The sequence below is a fragment of the Triturus cristatus genome, chromosome 4_1 (assembly GCF_964204655.1).
Source record: "Triturus cristatus chromosome 4_1, aTriCri1.1, whole genome shotgun sequence".
In the NCBI taxonomy this organism is placed as follows: Eukaryota; Metazoa; Chordata; class Amphibia; order Caudata; family Salamandridae; genus Triturus; species Triturus cristatus.
The window spans coordinates 928,993,139-929,013,592 of record NC_140585.1 but is presented as its reverse complement, the minus strand read 5'-3'; the positions used below and the strand labels follow the sequence as shown (position 1 = coordinate 929,013,592).

Sequence of the window (20,454 nt, the reverse complement as noted above, 5' to 3'; positions counted from 1 at the left end):
CTTGGACTCTTTGTCCGGGGGAGGAGCATCACCAGTTGTCTGCGAGTGTGCTCGTTTTCGAGAATTGGCAACTACAATGGAGTCCAGAGGCAACTGGCTCCTAATGTACGTGGGGTCCCCAGGTGCGGGTTTGTATTTTTTCTCGATCCTGGGGTTTATGACCCGTGCCCTGGTGGTTTCTTTGAAAATGTCCTTTGCTGGCTTTAGGACACCCTTTAACATGGGCAGAGTTTTAACAGTCCTCTCTGAGGATGCGAAAGTGTCCACCAAGAAATCATCCTCGATAGTGTCTGAGTGGAGTTGCACTCCATGATTGGCTGCGGCACGTTCAATGAGGGCGTTGAATGCAGCAGTGTCCTCTGTGGGGGACGTTTTTGCGCCATAAAATTGCGTGTCCTGTGTATCCAGGGCGGCACCAGGCTCTACGGGGTCATCCCAGACCTGATCAGGGTCTTGCTGGCCCTCAGTGTCCATGTCTTCGGGGTAGATGGTGTCGTCACCCATGTAGTCCTCCACTGCAGCCGTGTCTGAGTGCGTTGGAGAGAATGATGGATCTGTGAAAGAGGTGTGGATGCGTTCATAAAGAACTGGTTCCGATTCCGCCGGCATTTTTTGTTTTAGCGGGATCCTATAAGAGTCCAAAGCGTGCCCTGAAGTGATCTTCCGCTTTTGGAGCATAAGCCTGCCGGTGTCGGTGTCGATGAAGTGGGACGGCGATGTCCCAGTAGTCGAGTGTTCGGTAGATGGGGACCTTGTCTGTGTGACGCGTGTTCTGATTTCGAACATTTTCGGCGTCGTGGATGGCGGCAGACCAAAGGTGATGGTGGCCGGTGCCGAAGGTGCCTTCTGTGCCCGTTTCGGTTCGGAGCCCGACGAAGTCTGGAGGGCTGCTTTTTCCCTGATGCGTTTCAAGGACGCTGCCACTTGTTGCACCTGGAACGCTGATGGTTCTTTGGCGCCGATAGGTTCCGTATCGGCAGGCGTGGACTTCTTCGAAGTCACCGGGTCATCGAGCCGATGAGGGGTAGGAGCCGACGACGGCGTCGATGAATGTACCTTAGTCGCTGCCTTCGAGGTGGATAGCGATGCAGTGGCCATTTTCACCTTGATTGCCGGTGCCGATTTTTTCGGTACCGGGGGCCTCGGCGCTTTGACGGTACCGATAGATTTCCTTTTTGGGTCGGCGCCGACATCGGCTGCAGCGAGTTCGGCACCGAAGTCCCGTTTGGTGCGGTCGGAGCCGACGGGTTTGGCTGGCGTCTAAGGTGTGGTGGTCCTCGAGCCGACCAGTGTCACTTTCACTTTCGGTTTCTGTTGAACCGGTGCGATGAGTGGTTTCGGTTTCGTGGTAGGGAAACCAGTCTTTTTAGGTGACAATGGCTCTTGCTGAATGTCCGTGGCCGGGCCAGAGGGCGGGGCCGAGGAACTGCGGGATTGGTCTTGGGTAAGGCCCGAAGGCGATCCATCGACCGGAGCCGTCGACTGACCCATTGGGATATCCTCCATTTGGACGGGTAGGCCTTGCTCCTCACCGGAGCTACCTTCTTCGGCCCCTGAGGCCTCATCGTAGTCTCCTACCTCATCGTCGGCTTCTTCCCTGTGAAAAAGCTCTTCTTCGACATCTTCCGATCGGGAACCGTGTTCGGAAGTGGGGCTGGAGGGTGTATTTTCCACGCTTTCGACATCTTCGTCCTCGGTGCTGAAGATGTTGGCTGGGGCCGGCGCCGCTTGCTGCACTTCCAGTCGCGCGGCTCGTCGATTCCGTAGAGTCTTCTTGGATCGGAATCGGGCACAGGCCATGCATTTCGATTCGTCATGATCCGGTGAGAGGCATTTGTTACACACCGGGTGGACGTCGATATGGGGGTATTTGGCGTGGCAAACAGGACACCGCTTGAATGGTGTCCTCGATTCCATCGTCGAAGTTCGGTCGATGTTCGGATTGAATGGATCCGAAAAGTTGTTAAAAACGCGAAACTAGTCTGTAAACTGTCGATACCGATCGGAAACAGTACCGTCGAAAACTAAAGGCCTTTTGGCCTGAAACTAGATTTTTCTAACTTGAGTCAAGATAAGCACATCCGAACCCAATGGCGGAAAAAAACAATCTGAGGATGGAGAGGATGCCCATGCGCACTGTAGTCCAGGGGAGGAGTCACCTATCTCAGGATACTTCGAAGACTCTTCCAGGACAACAACGTGCAAACATCCGGACCCAACACAAGGCGGCGATCTATGCACAGATATGAATTCAGCAGCCCACATGCCTCGAACATACCATTTGGCAGACACTTACTTCTATCGAGGGAAAGCAAATGACGCAGTAGCCTAGGGACAGTAATTCACTTGCACATTCTTACTATTTACTGCTGATGAGCTAGGATAAAAGAAGAAAGGAAAAACCGATCGTAAACAGGGTTCTTAGAGACCTTTTTTATGTTTTGTTCTTTCGGCTGCCTTCATGGCATTTGAGATCAGGGAACAGTAAAAGTAGTGACAGAGGTCCCAAAGTCCATACTATGGGTAGCTGCTGCAACACTTTACCACCATGATTTGATGTATGTATGTATGTATGTATGTATGTATGTATGTATGTATGTAGTATTTCTATAGCACAAATCTAGTCAAAAGGCAGCAGAGCGCTGTAGACGGTCAAAGACGAGCATATAGTCAACAAGTAAGAGGAGTGGAACCTGGGTTGAGGATGGTTAATGCATTGTAGTGTAGTGCTATTTAAAAAGTTGAGTCTTCAACTTTTTCTGAAATTGGACAGGCGTTGGGGAGGTCCTGATCGATACAGGGAACGTGTTCTAGATTCTAGGTGCATATATGGAAAAGAACTGCAGTCTTATTTTTCTTTTTTACACTTCTTAGTCTGCAACCTGATGATGTCCTAGTTGCAGGTGTGCCGATATCCACCAGAAATCGTGAGTTTGTCTTCAAGAGAAGCCGGGGTGCTGGTCATGATGGCTTTGTAAATAATGCAGCTGGAGATGCTGCATGCCGTTAAAGTGAGCTAATGGAGTTCCATCAGGATCGGGGTGATTGTATTTTATTTCTTCAGGCCTTGAATGAGAGGTCCTTCAAAAGTAGTATGCCCTTAAAGAGTGTCAGAGTGGAGTCTGGCAGGCTGTGGAGTAGGGCATCACCACCATGCAGATGAGAGAGTATGAGGGCTTGAACCACAGTTCTGAAGTCTCTTTCTGGAATAAATGGTTTGATTTTCTTTGGAAGAGAGAGCCGGTAGTACCAGGTTGTCTATTTCTGTCGGTGTGTTTCAATAAGATGAGGTCGGTGTCCAGGTGAATCCAAAAGTCTTGGTATTGGTGAAAGTTGGGGTTCGAAGCCGTGAAGGTCCGTATAATTGGGCCAGGTTTGTACTTTACCTTGTTTATTGTTGTTGGCAAATAACAGCCATTCTGTCTAGGCTGATGTCCATACGGCTCATTGTTTTCTACATATCGACATGACACCAGTATCTTTTCTGATTTATGTCCCTCGCACATAGATTGAGACGAATCAAGAACTACCAATCAGTGATCACATATTCACTATGCAGATCCCTTACCCAAAATAAGAGTGAGGCCACCTTTAAAATGAAAAATATAGAGGTTGGCGATGCCCTTAAGACACATATTTTTACTGTCTAATTACATCAACTGATGCACAACAACTATTCTAAAGAAGCTGTTACAGGTTAAAAAAAACAAGCACTGGCGAAGTCAATAGTATGGCCTTGTTAAGCTGGTGCAATGGTTACATTTAATTTTACTGCAGCATACATGACAAAAATAGAAAAGAAAAAAAGAAAAACATTCTACAGCAGAAACCTGTTGGTCATCTACTTGCAATAAAAATGTTATGTTGGAAAAAATAAATAGGCATTGAACGTTATTTAATAGGACTGTGCTTAGTGCCTAGAAGGCAGGTGTACTTAGAATAGGTATGGAACCTCTATTTAGTTTTCATACACATAACAGGAAGAGATGGTTCTTATATATACAAAGAAAAGGTACTGTTAGCTTTGGTTTACTGTAACCTGACATAGTTTAAACATTCAAAGATGAGTACAAAAATTGCTTAAGTTGTCGTACTTTGCAATTTGGGACCGCGTAGGAGGCAGGGCCCTACCCCTGTGTATCCCGGTATTAGCGAACCGCAAATGGTCAATGCGGTATGTACAAGTGCTTTGTGTAACGTTTTAGCTATGAATGCACTGTGTATACGTTATTATACATCACTACGTGGGTTCCGTTTTAGAGCGGTGGCCATCTTATGGTTGCCCTCACATAGGCTACATAGCATGAAGCAAATACGGGCCTTTTAGAGCACATGTGCCTTTCTTTGACTTTTCTGTGACCTGGGCAGCTTGGCTCCGCTGCCCCAGGTCAGTCCGGTCTCACGAGTTCCCCGTCCTCTGGCCACCTGTGATTAGCATCAGGGCTTGACACACCATAAAGCCTTTACATTAAACACGAGCCTCCAGCTAATCTCTTTCTCACCTGACTGTTCCTGCTTTATGGCTTGTTTTCCAAACAGGAGATGCTCATGTTTATTGGGGCCTATCGATATCTGATGTGGGATCTGAGCCTTGCTGGGTAAATAATTGCGGGCTGGCTTAACTGGAATGTGGGATGGTCATCATGACTCTGCCTTTTCGTTTGTAATGTATACCTGTAATGGCCATATCGTAAACCAAGGAATGTATGCCTGAAGCAGGATATTCTGTATTTAAGAAGAAGCCCGTTTCTGTGATTTTCAGCAGTCTCCTGAGAACATACACTCTGTTGTACTTCTAGGATACCTGTAATTGGTCTGCAGCCAATAAACTGATCTTTGACTTCACCCAGAAGACTCTGTGTTTCTGTAGGTCTGAAACAGGAAGAACCCCGAAGTCATAGGGTGTGTTCCCCTGCACCGCTGGGCTTAAAATACCCAGTACTTCAAAGTTAAGTATTGGTGGGCAAGTCCTGGCTTTAAGTGCACTTCTTTTTAGGTGGGTGTGCACATGTGAACAGGATAATGCTGTCACTCAGAGGGCAAAAGAGTTAATGGATGAAGTAGGCTGACCCATTGTCCCAGGCCAATGCTGTGGTCGCTGGAAGCAAAAAGTAAATCTTTCTTTACACAGGAAGAGCGAGAGAGGACCGACCTAGTTGCGTTCTCCCAAAATAATATCCAGACACAAAAGGGCAACCAGGCGAACAATGCATAAATCAGGGATGATTGAGAAAATATTTCTTTTTGTTTATACCTGAAGGCACTTTTAATACCCTTCTTTCAACTGGATCTCTGCTTTATCCAGAAAGATACCGTATATAAGAACTCCCACTCGTGGTTGAGTCCTCACTGGTGGTACTATCCTACCAGGGTTTGGATAGGCGCTGATGATGAAGCAGGCCATTATTTGGCGGGTGAGGCATCTACTCCAAAATCTTTGGATTTGCCAGTAGGACCTCCAAGTGGATTCCCTCTTTTCTTCTTTGTTCACCTGGTTGGCCTTATGTGTATAGCAAAAAGAAAATGCCAGTTCAACAAACCAATGGATGGAGAGGGCTGCCTGAAAGCCCCTCTACGTATGTATAAATATGTGTCATCTTTAATTATGTTTTTTTATTACATGTGATGACATCAGTCATCACACTTCTCCTCATGCTGATCCAGTACACAAACGCCAGCCTGCATTACACTTCTCCTCACACCCAGGAGAAGCATAATGTAATGCATGAAATTGGAATTCACCTGCAGAGTGAGTGGTGTAATGTGGCAGCATGAGGAGAAGTATAATGTAGGCTGATGTTGGTGTGCAGCTGCAGCAGGAGGATGAATGTAATGTGGGCTGCCATGGGAACACGCCATAGTCCTCCAGGACTACTCACTGTGGAAATGTTTCTCAACTAACGGGGTTTCGTTTCACTACTCTTCACTTGTTCTCTTGTAGAACAGAAAAGGTGATTACTTATATGCTCAAATTAATCTTGCCCCTTCTAATTAATTTGGCTCATATTCCATTCCACAGTTTTCTTTGCTGGTCTGTGCCATTACATACAGGGGCCAAACTTATCTAAATGAGTTTCCAACTCACCCCAAAAGAGACAGTACATCAAGAACTACCAGGTCATGGTCAGTAGTTTGAATGATAACACGAGCACCACAGGCCAGTTTGGGCTCTATTGGGCACCATCAGTGAAGTGCAGCTTGGCTGCTATGACAGAGTGACCTCTGGATGCATGTTTGGCTTCATAGCCTAGTGGCTCAGGGTGGGCAGTCCAATTGGACCAAGCGTGATTTGCTTGCAGTTGGTTTGCTCTGTAGTGAGACAGAGTCGCAGATTCATCATTTTTATGCTGCCTAAACTTTTCCTCTTATATTGAGCAGTGTATATGGGCACATGAATCTGCCACGAGGCGTTTAAAGCTCAATGCCTGTGAACAACATTAGAGCACAAGACCATTCTGGTGTAACTTCCTGATGCGTCTGTTATTCCGCAGCATGCTACAGCCGCGTCACATCCGTAACTACCTCCTTTCAGGGACCGCCTTACCCTACTTATCTTACCACTATGCAGAGCACTTTAAACGGAATCCACCTATAGACCAGCATCCAAAACAGACATCTCAGACCAATGCACGCAGGCTTTCCTCCATTCAAGTCTAGCACCTAATCGCGATGCTGAGCTCTGCATTCTCCAAAGCCACCAGGGGGTTGGGTTTAACAGGATACTGTCCCTCAACTGGGATGAAAACATTGATGCGCAGGGAGTACTGTCTGTGTGTGTAGGTGCCCGCTGAGTACTCTCAGCCCCCTGCTCCCAAAGCAGGGGCTCACTTCTGAATGGTTCTATATTATCCTTGTAGCGCAGCACTCTGCTCCTTATTCATGCCCAGTAATAGTTCTTAATCAGTTTGTGAACGCTATTACCCCCTAGTGTATGTTTAGAGCTGAATCATATGTATAAGGTGTATTTATTATATTCTGTTAGTTTACCAACAGAACGTCTTTATGTTTTTGCAGTTAAAGAGTTTGACGCCAGGTTGCAGCTAAATAAAAATACAAATAATTAAATAAATCAATCCTAATTTGATAGGGGCTGCATGTAAAAGTTGAGGGGTGACAGTGATGACTCATGGAGCACCCTACAGGTTGCATTCTTGTGTGAGGCTCTAGAAGGTGTCGGGGGCATCGATGGATCTCCTCGGAAAGGAATACGTTGCTCAGATCCTTGATCACGGCAGAACCCAAGGCTATGGCTTCTACTGGTGCAGCAGGTGCAGTGGCACCGGTGCCCAGAGATCTGGGCCACCCACTGTACCCTATTGCTGTATTTCACATTTCAAAAGGCAGCCAGGGGGCTCATTTGCTTCCTCACACTAGGGCCCATGACACACTGGCTATGCCACTGGTAGCACCGGTGAGGACAACACAGCCGGGAGCATACTTTAGGCGTGAAACATCAGAGTCTAGCCAGATATTACTCGGAGAAAATCAGTCCTTAATTTGAGCCGGTGGTTTTCAGTGACCAGCACCAACAATTAATTGCCAGCAATTTCGCCAAAACCTACACTTATGACAGCCTCCACATGGTGGCGCTGTTTGTGCACTTTAAAGATGAGCAGAAAAATAGTGGTTTGTTAATTCAATATACATTAAAAACAACTAACACCTGTCACCCAAGCTATTCTTAAAGCTTTGGCAGCCTCGAACAGTCTGAATTGTCAACTTTTAGCAGTGTGATGGTTAATAATTGCTAAAGCAAATACATTGGCAATGTGAGGGACAAGCTGCGGTGGCCTCCTGATGAGGGCCCCAGCACTTTTTTTTTTGTTTCAAATTAAGCACTGGAGAAAATGCGTGAAACACAAATGAAGATAACTCACCAACATCTGATTCTTTATGGTTTTTGATGATTTCAGCCAGTTCAAAATTTCCTGCAATAATCGCCACCTGGAAATGAGGAGGAAGAGATGTTAAGAGGGGAAGAGAATAAGAGAGGGGCAGTGGGGCGGGTCTTAAAGCAGGAGCATGGAAAGGAAGTAGGGGGCAGAATAAGAAAGAACGGAGTGTGATGGAATAGTGGAGGAGAAAGAGAGAGGGTGAAAAGAAAATGAAAGAAAAGTGGCGAGAGGAAAATGTTAGGAGTAGTAGGGTAAAGGGGAGGAAGTAGAAAGTTACAGAGCTAGAGTATTTGAGAGTGGAAACTGAGGAGGAAGAGAGAAGGGGTTTACAAGAAAAGATAAATAATGAGAGCGAAAGAGGAGGAAAATATGATGAAGTGAAAGAAGAGAGGGATTAATGTATTATTGGGGGAAAGAGGTGAGGAGGATGAAGAGAGAAAAAGAAAGTGAAGCTGATGTGTGAGAATGGAGGAAAATATGTGTGTGTGTGTGTAATGTGTACATCTACATATAAAATGGTAAGAGAATAAGAGGTTGTACAAAACAATACGCAGAGAAAGGGAGAGAAGGTAATGTGAGGAAGGTGAAAAGATGTATTTGTAAGAGAAAGGGGGTGAGTAGGAGAGAGAGAGAGAGAGAGAGAGAGAGAGACTTCAGGAACTGCTTTGTTCTCTCAATCACGTCCCATCACAGACTTGCTCTCTGTTGAAGGAGCACCAAGTGACCTCTATTTCCAGCACACATTACTACAGCACAGACCAGGCTCATTGCCCCCCTGACTTTTGTAAAGTGATAACAGTATCCACTGTGCAGCATGGAGGCTAAATATGAAACACACCACAAACACATACAAGCAAACTAAATTGTGCATAAGTACACCCACACAAACAACTACAAAACATGCAAAATATATCCAAGCGGGCGCACACATAAAAGGAAATGGCAACAAACAAGCAGATATGTAGAAATACACACTGAAGCACAAATGCAGCCGCAAACACACAGACCTAAAAAATGCTAACAAAGATGCTGTGAAACACACAGCACACCTAAAAAACACAGTTAGGCTAAAGCACGCAGGGCATCTAATGAGAAATGTGTCCGACATTAGTTACAGGTACTTTTATTGAGAGCAACGGGTTGGCAGAGAAGAGTAAAAGAAGTGGCCACAGGTGTAATATGCTTTACCTGATCTACCACAACTAAAGTTTTACAGAGATAAAACAGAACGCTTCCTTGAAATACCCCTCAGCTTCCACAGGTAGTGTATGTGAACTAAAATGCCTAGAAGAAAAATGACCTTACTTTTTTTTAGAGTTTGATGGCTGGTCTGTTGATCCATTTGGGCAGTATGGCAGGGTCACTTGGCTACCCTTGTGGAAGAGCAATTTCTATACTTAGAATTTGCTGCCAGGCAGGTGGATGCCTATGTCTTCAGCAGAGCCGCCATGGTGGTGTCCCGTTCAAGGCATTCCCACTGAAAATAACTCAGTAATGTTTTTTGTTCTTCAAAAGCAAACTCCTAAAGCAGAGATTTGTTTTTGACAAACAAAAAATAAATGTCACTGATGAGCAGGGCAACAGCTCCCATTCCGTCAGGTCATAGGTCATTTTCGCGGTTTCCTTGTTTGGGACCGCCATGCTTCCACTCACGTCCAAACAAGAATAAATACATCAAATGTCTGTCCAAACTAGGGAGAACAGTGAGTGATGCAGCGTAAATGCTGATCATTCTTTACACAACATAAAAAGCTATTTTGACAATGAAACTCTAATGTGCACTTTGGACACGTTTAGAAAAATCATACTGAAACTGAGAAAAGCTGAAGTGCCAGCGCCGTAAAAGTGTGGATTTATAGAAAAGAAGAATTTTGAAAATAATGTATTTAACATGTTTATTAACTGATTTCCTAGTTACTATAACAAAGTCATCATGAAAGATTATTGACGAGAAAGCTTTCTATGATGCAAGCAGTATGTCTATGTAACAAATGAGTCTCACACATAATTTTGCAAATATTAATGATGAAACTTAGCATCTCTGTTGCTTTCATTGTAATGCCAGTATCAACAAAGAGGGAACAGTTCCGAATTCAAACTTACTGCATCCAAAGAGACTGGAATGTTACAAGAAATTAGTATTCTTTTTAAAAGATTCCTCACCCACCAACCTAGTTGGTGGCATACTTCATCATCAGGTTCCCACCTGGGACGCCGAGTGCCTCCCAGGTGTGCTTAGACGCCTGAATTACAGTTGAGCGGGTTTTTATGGACAGTGCAAGAAAGTGAGAAAGTGACTAAAGTTAAAATTGTCTTTAGGATCTCCCTCCTCACTAGGATAACCTGGATTTTTTACTAATGGGGTCATAGGGCAAAGTTTAAAACAAATAAGACTGGATGTTGAGTGTTATTAGATTGATCTCATACATCCATGAATTGGTCTACATGTTTCAGCCTGCATAGCTCAGTGGCTAGGCTTTCTTCAGGACTGGTGAGAACAAATGCACTCGCTAAGGTGCACTTATTTGACTCTTCCCATTGCAGTAATGTGCGCATTTCGCCCATCGTATGTGCTCAACCACCATACTCATGCCAGGATAGTTAATATATCCATTACACCAGTGGCTGTAATGCAAATATTTAACACTTATTGTGCCTTTGTGGTAAATGTTGAATGTAACTGTGTGCATGCATTCGATCGCACCAGGTACACTTGCGACATGATGTATATTCACGAAAATATCAATACCTCTTGTGGATATAGTCACACCTTACAATCAACATGAGAAAAAAGATCCGATAAAGTGCGGGCCCTTGCTTCTAATTAGGTAAAGAGACTATGTGATCATGTGGCAAGACTATCAGTATCTCTACTCCAAAAGACTGGTCAGTGAAAGGCAAGGACTAAGGCAAGGATTTAGAAAACGTATCTTACAGTAGTCGCGACTTTGCTACACATCATGGATCCCAGGGGGGGACGGTACCTATTGTCAAACCCTGGGAAAGGAGTAATTAAAAGAGTGAGCGGAGTAAATGGAATAGCGCTCAAAATTACGGTGGTCCGAGGACAAAAGCCCCACTTACTTCATCAAGAAAAACCTCCCGTGTCTGTCACCTATTCTGATCCCAGCACGAGATCCCGGAGACAGTAAATGTTTCGTGTGGGCATCATTAAGTCAACTCTTGTCGGTGTGTGAGCAGTTCCTGTCATGTGAGCACGTCGGGCGTGTTGACGTCATGGCGTCCGGCTCATTTCCTAAGGATTACCCCTCAAACTCCCACTATTTTCAAAGTTGCATGTTGTGGGTACAAAGAAAATCATGTAGCATGGTGAAAGAATCGTGGAGTCATAGAAACTATGGGGAGTGGTCGAGAAAGATCTCCCTATATCTCACGCTTAATTCAAAACAAATCGGCGTGACAATCCTACAGTAATGTCAAATGTCCTGTACTCATAAGTTCAATTCTCATATGTTCAATACCCAGTTCAGGATGTAAAACAGACTGTTGGGGTGTGTATGTAGTTCCTAGGTTCCTACATACATGGGATATTGCCATTTATCACCATAAATAAGTTCCCAATTCATAAAGTGGGGGGGGGGGCAGAGCTATATGTTAGCCTAAAACTTAGTGTATGTGTAATCTCTGGTTGAGTGCATTCCAGGCAATGTTGTCTATTAACCCATCTTTATGTGTTGAAAGTCTGTACGCCCATCTTTGTTCTTTGTACAGAAGTTTGTTGTGTTTGTTTCCTGGTGTCTCTACTTGTTCGATGATGACCCATTTCAGGTCGTTAGTTGTGTGTCCTGTTTGTAAAAAATTATGTGTCATTTTTGTTGTGTTGCGGTTGCACCTGCTTTGCAGCGATGTTCACATATTCGCAGTTTAACTTTTCTACTGGTCATCCCTATGTACCGTAGTACACATGGGCATGTTATCATGTAGACCACATTGGCAGAGTTGCAATTGGTGTGGGATCGTAAATACCAAGTTTTATTTGGTTCCAGATCCAAGCTTTTTTTGGCGACAGTAAGGTGGCAGACACTACAATTGCCACAGGGGTAGTATCCAGTCATGTTAGGTAGGCCCCAGGCATTCAGACCTGTCCTGGTAGGCTGTCAAGTGACTTTTTTTGGACGGGTATACACTAGAGTGTCTTTTAAGCTTCTCGCTTTCTTTAAAGAAAAAAGTGTTTTTTCGCACTTTCCGGTCAGTAGAATCCTCCAGTGCTTATTGATTGACTTAGTTACTTGATTCGAGATCGTACTGTAAGTCGTTACACACGTCAAAAGGGATTCTGTTCGCAATTCTAGGTGTATCTTCCAGGAGTGAATCTCTCTGCTGGTTGCGACCCGTTTTTGGGAGGTCTTTATTATTTTGTTGGGGTAACCATGGGCCCTGAGTTTATTAGAGAGGTCAGTGGCTTGGGCTTGATAGTCATCCAGTTTGCTGCAGTCCCTTCTGAGGCGGAGAAACTGCCCATAGGGTAGATTTTCTCTAAAGGCACCTTAGCGAGTTCACTTGTTCTCACCGGTCTTGAAGAAAGCCTAGCCACTGAGCTATGCAGGCTGAAACATGTAGACGAATCCATGTATGTATGAGATCAATCAAATCACACATAACATCCATTCTTATTTGTTTTAAACTTTGCCCTACGACCTCATTAATAAAAATCCAGGTTATCCTAGTGAGGAGGGAGATCCTAGAGGCAATTTTAACTTTAGTCACTTTTTCACTTTCTTGCACTGTCCAAAAAACCCAGCTCAACTGTAATTCAGGCGTCGAAGCACACCTGGCAGGCACTCGGCGTCCCAGGTGGGAACCCAATGATGAAGCATGCCACCAACTAGGTTGGTGGATGAGGGTTCTTTTAAAAAGAATATTAATTTCTTGTAGCATTTCAATCTTTTCGGATGCAGTAATTTTGAATTCGGAACTGTTCCCGGTTTGTTGATACTGTTATTCCACTGGGGACTAGGATTAGTGCCGCTATACCCTTCCTTTCCTTGTGTTATTATCTTTCATTGTAATGCACCACAACAAACAAAAAACTGGTACAAATCAAAATTGTTACCTTGTATATGATGGAAACTTTTAGCATAAATGCTTGATATTATTAATATTAGATTTCCTAGAACAACTTTATTATAATGATTTTTAAGAATAGTTTGCATGGATGTACTTTTAAAATTGTGGTTGTAGGCCATATTTAGAGTTGGACATTTCTATACAATAATCATTGATGTTCTTACAATTATTTATCCATATGATATGCTTGATTAATTGTTATTGATCTTAATTATGAGTTTATTTGACTACATACGAAATGCTGGCTTTAAACTGCATTATATAGCCTTTTTCCTTAGGTTGCATTATTTCATTGCCTGGTAATGGCCTTTTGTTACGTTTCCTAAAATGTTGCTTGATCTGTCCTTTTTACGCAACATTCTTAAATCAATAGTCACTTTTTCAGTTCTTCTTTGTGAGTGAATTGATGGGAACTTGACCGTTTGACCTAATACATAAAGAACAACTAAGTAAATAGTTGCTTTGTCAACTGATCTGTGAGGATGGAATGGATAGTCGTTCGCACAAGCAACATGGGAAAATATGCTGGAGTATCAATTTTGCACCTGATGAGCAGAAGAATGGTGGCATGATGATCAGACCATCGTATGGTGACAATTGATGTCACAAATGAACTATTTGGGGTATAAAAAGTGACTTTTCAAGGAGGAGGGATGGAATCTCTCTCTCGATTTCCTAACTACCGACCATAGCTTCAGACTTTCAATGTCCCATGCCTTTTCCCCTTTGCTGATGGGCTTGCCTGCTGGACAATTTGGAGCTGTCTGGTGAGAGACCAGACTTGAACTTTCCTGATTATAGCTCCATTCCCCTTGCCCATGCCAATGGACTTTTCCTTAATGGAGTTTAATCTGATCCCTTTTCCTATGCTAATAGAACTCTTTTGAATCATCCTCTCACCTTTGCTGGTGATAGTAAACTTTAATCTGAGCCATCCTCTTTATGGATTCTTCAGCAATAGATTTACTTAGACTAAATGTGTGGTTTTATGCTACGTGCTGTAAGACTCATGACTGAACTGTTTAAAATGTTACTTATATGCATTGATTTGGATCTTGAATACAATCACAAAATTAAATAAAATTTGTCAGAGTCTTTTATTATATGTGTTTTAATGGTTTTTCCATGGAAACCGTGCTTAAAATTATCTGATTTCTGATTTCTAATGCATGATAGAGAAAGTCAACAGAACATTATGTTCTTTGGCTCTTGTTCTGTGTAGCCACAGCAGAGCTTCTGGAATGCATGATTCTTGTTTGATTAAACTTCTTTAGGTTGATCTGCTAATTACAATATTCTGTGTCTATAGCATAGTTCTGAGATTAGTATATTTAAATTTGATCACTAATTTGTGAGTTGGCTACTAATTATTGGTCCTCATTAGGTGGCAAACAGCTCGACACCCTGATTTCTCACCCCTCATTGCGACGAAGCAAGGTCCTTCGGAGGACCAATGCCTCTGTAGGTGAAGAATAGAATCTGAGTAAAGTGACAAAGTTGTAATGTCATTGTTGAGCCCATAAACGAAAGAGAAAAAGCTTCCACTGCAACAATGGTCTAAGGTATTTTCACCGATGGCCCAATCTCAGTTGTACAGTGGGTCAAAGGTTTCCGCCAGTAGAACCAACGGAACATACTTCTGTGGAAACAATGTTGGTTCATGTCACTCTATACAGAGAAGGTGGAGGCTGAAGTTTGGCAGACAGGTCACCTGCCAGATTTGTGGCAGAGTACCCTGTCTGCCAACTCAGAATAGCACCCACACTCTGTAAAAGCCTAAACTAAAGGGATTAGAAAAAAAATTGTATAAAAAAAGCAAAACTATCACAAATTTCTAAAATGGAGAGAAAATAAATGTAACCATTTTAATGAAAGTTATTGGAGCCTTCTTTTTAGCATTGCATGAGAACCTGTTAAATTTATAGGAAGAGGACAAAAAAAGCAGTAAAAATGGTAATGTTCTGTGGTGGGTCTTTCCAGGGGTATTCGGACGCTCAAGGGGCAGGCCAATCATGAGATGACTTTGGTTGCCCCATTAAAGTGTTTTCTGAGGTATATAAATTCATAGAAAAATAAAATACTAGAAGCAGTTTCTGAGAACATGAATAATAAAAAAACATTTAATTGAAAAACAGTTGAAGAGAAATAATAGAAACAATCCAATAGCAGCCCAGTGACAGTTTAAAAAGATATTAAATGAATTAAAAAAAAAAACTCTGGGCGGACAACTACGCTACACTCGCAAAGTTTGCGTAGTTTGTGCTACTCCGCGCTACGCGAATTGCACGTAGCACAGTGCAAAATCGCATAGCGTAGCGTAGTTGGCATTTTTTGCTCGCTCGCGGTCCTCAACGTCAATTTGGCGACTGCGAGCGAGCAAAATGACATCCCGGCGAGACTTTTTCCTCGTTCGCGGTTAGCAACATCAAGTTGCCGATCGGAAGTGTGGAAAATAAACCTCCCGGCGAGATTCTCAACGCGGGGAGGTCAGGTTTCTCATTGCAAGTCGTCGCGTATGGTCGCGACCGCTCGTGATGAGAAACTACCAGTCCGCGTTGAGAAAGCTGCCGCTCGAGTAAAAATCTACTCGAGCGGCAGAAAACGACAGCTCACACTGTGCAAGATGCCGTTTTCAATGATTGCACAGTGCGGACAAGCATCCGGCACTGTGCAATCAGCGAACAGCGCACTACGCAGTTCACGTAGTGCTACGCGTATCTCGCGTAGTGCAAAGTGCACATCGCGTAGCTACGAGTAGCGCTACGACGCGAACTACACCCAGGCTTATCAATGGGTAGACTACATAAGTTTTAAAACATACGTAAGGAGATGGTATCGCAGGGTGCCACGCCCAAAAAGGTAAGAGGACAGGGAAGAGGATTAGGAAGGGAAAACAACTGTGCAACGAGGAAGGCTAGTTGGGGGTGGGGAGCTAGCCCCAATAGAACGTTATTTAAAAAGTGACAAGTCACTCAGTGACAGGGCATCAAACTGGGTGCCTAAGGAAAAAAGGGTCCATAAGAACCTTGTAGAAAAAGCAGCAAAGATAACCCATTTGCAGGATTAACAGCATTTCCACCTTAAAGGTAGTTCTGAATAAAAGACTATCTGTGAATTGTTTTATCCCAGATGGCTATTCATCTTGAAATGTTTGATTAAATAGTTCAGCTGAAATGGTTTCTCAAAAATGGTATTCTATGAGTTTGTTTGTATATGAACTCACATAACACAAGAGTTGGGGCTCAGGAAAATTCCTTAGCACATAGAACATGTTCTGTAGCATTCTGATCTAATGTCATTTGGCTCAGCATGGGGTAATGCTCCACAATGCTGGTCAACGTCTCAGTGGGAATAATCAGAAGCTGGTTACAAATTCTTCGGTTTCATCATGGTCCCCCTGATGGACATCTGAAAACATGAATCTCTTCTTTTTGCAGTTTTTTTCACTACTGCTGGGTCTTATGTGTACTTTGAAATCCATATATCATAGCCATAGGAGTCTTTAATTCTGGTTGTGGAATTGCCTGGATGTTCCACAGCGATATAGTGCCAACCTCTAATCCAGAACCCAAGTCCCTTTGTATCCAGCAGACACAGTGCCTCGAAAAACATTGTTTCTTGGTGCTGGAAGCTCACTCACTTATAATAGTCAATCTGCCTCTATATTTCTGTTAGGCATGCCCATCTGTCAAAGTAGAACAATAAGCTGTTTTTGTGAGCTTGGTTAATAATGCAGGAACTTGGCCCACTCACTTTAGCAGGGTCAACTTGTAAGGTGGGGACCTTGGTAGTTGTCCAATTTGCCCATGCTTTAAAATGTCTCTGACCATGAACCGATCAGAGGTGGTCTTTTCCATTGCTCTCGCTTATGGACAGATATCTGAAAACAGTCGTTTTATAGCAGACCTGATTCAAGTATTATTTGAGATTATAGAGAACTTTTGCCTCAATTTACATTTTTGGGAAATAAATAAAAGGTTGTCCACATGTTAATGTCCTTCATTCCTTCATCTGATGAAGTCTGTGAAGTGGGTTTCTTCCCCCAACGTACCTACTTGGCCCTTTATGACACAGGAACAAAAGCAATGGTGTTAAAGGACACCCCTGCCATCTACCACTGCACAAATACCATCTCCGTCCACGTGGTAACTACTAACTACAACTCTGTTTTGCATCCAATTATAGTATACTTGTGAGATCTTAATTAAAATCTGGTGTTTGATATATTACCATGTGGCCTTATCAGGAACAAATGTTGACAATAATAAATGAAGGTTCTTCCCGCATAATCAGTGGTAATACTCAATCGACACATTTGAGTTGTGTGGTTGACCACAAGAGACCTCGTTTGTCTATGCAACACTTTGTCATACTAAAGAGTGTCCTCTCATTTTGGTTAAGCATAGAGACTCAATTCCTATTTTCCAAGTTCATAATCCTAGCAATATTATTCCTCTGTCTATGTGTCTTGCCTCAATGAGCCATACCTGCGCGGCTATGCTTAAACAGATATGACACGTGTTAAACCTATCAGAACAGCAAAATACCGCAGTCTACTGACTATCTCAAGCCCTGGTTCTGCTTTGAGCCCAGCTACACGGATGCAACCAAAGTTTGGTGATCCCTTACAATCAATAGGAATTGCTGTCCAGAGTAGAACCCGCCATGCAGAAATGATAAACCTGGAATGAGGCTTGCCAGGGCAAAAGGTAAACAGACACTCTTTGACGTTTGTCTTTCTCCAAATAACTTTCAACTTAAATAATTTAAGTGTATCTATCAACATATTCCAGGACAGCACTTGCTGTGGGCTTCATCCGTCCTACTCGTGTATAAAGTGATGGCAAAAAAGCATCACATTTTTATAGGGACAGCAAATTCTGTCAATGCTAATTTGACATTGTTTAATTATGTGGACCATTATACAGGCCAAAGAAATATGGCAACACATCATGTCTTCCTTTTTCACTATAACTATTATCCATTGTCCTTCAGAATTATGTTTAGATTCCAATACTTTGGTTTTGGCTTTCCATGCAATCAGTAGTAATGCCCCCTTTTGAAATAGGCGGATGGATACAATCAATATCAGCTGACAATCATAGTTGCTAAAATATTGTCTCATCTTGCTCGAGGTGGAGTTACTTAAACATAATGGGCCTCATTTAGATCTTGGCGGTCCGACTGACAGCCAGCAGCTGCGGTGGGACTGAGTACTCCACTGAGCTGACTGTCTTCCGCATGCCATATTTAGATGTATATGTGATGCACAGAAGACCGCCGCTGTGGATGTCTTCTGTGCTGGATAACCGCCCGCTGTCGCCATCTCGAGGTTTGGATGTTCCCGTTGGGCTGGGGGTGTCCTGTTGGCAAAGTACTGATGGGGGGTGACCACAGTGGTGGGAAGACAGGTATGTAAAAATGTTTTATTTACAGAAAACAAATATATGTTAAGTATGTGTACATGTGTGTATGTAGGTTATTTGTAGTGAGCAGGATGTGCACATGCTGCATTGCACCCCACCATCCGACACACACCATACAATGTATACCCACACACAGCACGTAAAAACAGGGTGCTGGTCTGTTGCGGTCAAGGTGCAGCAGGTAAGGGGGGCCCTGAGCGAAGGAGTAGAGGACAAAATCGCAGGGTGTACACCGAAAAAAGGTAGGTTTTCACCCCTTTTCATTCCATTCCACTGACGTAAGATGAATTTCCACCGGAACTTCTTCAAAACAGCTCACGTCCAAACCTCAAGGATGGGAATCCTGGCTGGAGCCCCGCCACCGCCTGTTGCAGCCCATCCAGCCATAGGGGCTGGGAGCGAAGTCCTTGCGGAGTCTGTGCGACCACGGCTGTCTTCTCTCCAATTGCCAGCCAGCATCTAAATCAGGATGGCGGACCACCAGGTAGACAGGCGGGAAGACCGCCAAAAAAGCCCATTCTGTTGCGGTCCTGCCAATATCTAAACCAGGCCCTATATCTGTCACTATTCTCATATGCCTAGAAAGAAACATCCACTTCCTCAAATTAGGACAATTGTATTTGCTTGTAAGACTATTTGAACTCCTATTAAACTGTCCCTTTGCTACATGTGCCAACATGTACACAAGGATTCCCTACAGATAGTTCACCATTATTTTCCACTCTATTTTATTGCTTCTGTAAAAATTTACAAATTCAAATGGGAATAATTCAACTAATATTCAGCTACCCATTTCTACCAGATTTCTTCTCGTGCGCTTTCTCCTTCCCCCTTCGAAAGCCTTTGCCAGTTGAACCCGAAACCTCCCTTGGAAAGCCCCCTCTTATGCATCTAATTGTAGAAAATGAATGGATCATTTCCAGTTCCCTACAACTTGAAATGTGTTAATCGAACAAGCAACATTCTTATCTCAAAAATTTACAAATCCAGGGTCTAAGAGCTGGAGACACGGCAATAGCACAATTCCTTGACAGTATACCTTTGTCGCAACTCACTGAGGAGCAGGACCAGATGCTGGGGGCGGAGATTGACCTTGAGGACCTTTAGGACGCTGTGCGGCACATGGCAGGGGGGAAAGCCCCAGGAGCAGATGGTCTCCCTGTAGAGTACTACAGGGCATATGCAGATCAACTTCTCCTGGGACTGCTGGAGACACTGCGGGAAGCTAGGCAGACGGGGATACTCCCAAATTCTATGAGAAGCTCAAATAGTAATGCTACTTAAACCAGACAGGGACCCCACTTCGCCTGGTTCTTACCACCCCTCTCTATGCTTGGAGTGGACACCAAAATTCTAGCTAAGGTGCTGGCATCTAGGCTAAATAGGGTGGTAACCCACCTGGTCCACGACGACCAGTGCGGGTTTATGCCGGGCAGAAGAACCCACATGAACCTACGAAGGCTGGCACATGTGATGCGGAGACACCGGCAGCAGTAATTTCACTAGACATCAAAAAAGCCTTCAACACCCTGCAAGTTCTGCTTAGAATGGGATTGGGCCCGGAGTTCGTGGCATGGGTGCGACTTATGTACCAGAGACCCATAGCTAGGGTGCGTATGGGCAGGCTGGTCTCTGAACTGATCACCACAGAACGGGGTACGAGACAGGGGTGACCCCTATCCCTGCTCCTATTTGCGATCGCTATGGAGCCACATGCAATTCGTCTCTGAAGAGCCATGGAGTGCTGGGGCCTGGAGGTGGGCGGTCGGACCCATGTCGTGTCCCTATACGCAGAAGACGCACTGGTGTACATGCGTCAGCTGGCTGATGTCATCCCGGCCCTAGTAACCATCCTGGACGAGTTCGGTGTAGTGACCGGACTGGTAATTAATCCCACGAAATCGATCGCATTCCCGCTGGCGTGTCTGGTGGGACTTGAAGCGACTGCACTACCACCGATAGCACTAACATGGAAGAGTGACCATTTTCGCTATCTGGGGATGCAGATAGCCAACTCACCCGAAGCCCAATATGCCCTGAACACT

At 44.1% G+C, this 20,454-nt stretch overlaps 1 protein-coding gene across 2 annotated transcripts in view; it reads right to left on the bottom strand.

The window, feature by feature from the left end:
• SHANK3 (SH3 and multiple ankyrin repeat domains 3) overlaps nt 1–20,454 on the bottom strand; it is a 2,151,740-nt gene that overhangs the window by 1,126,803 nt on the left and 1,004,483 nt on the right. For both annotated transcript variants that reach the window (XM_085653773.1, XM_085653774.1), the window contains one exon: nt 7,878–7,944. In XM_085653773.1, coding sequence (XP_085509899.1) covers nt 7,878–7,944 — 67 coding nt within the window. The remainder of the gene's footprint in view (nt 1–7,877; nt 7,945–20,454) is intronic.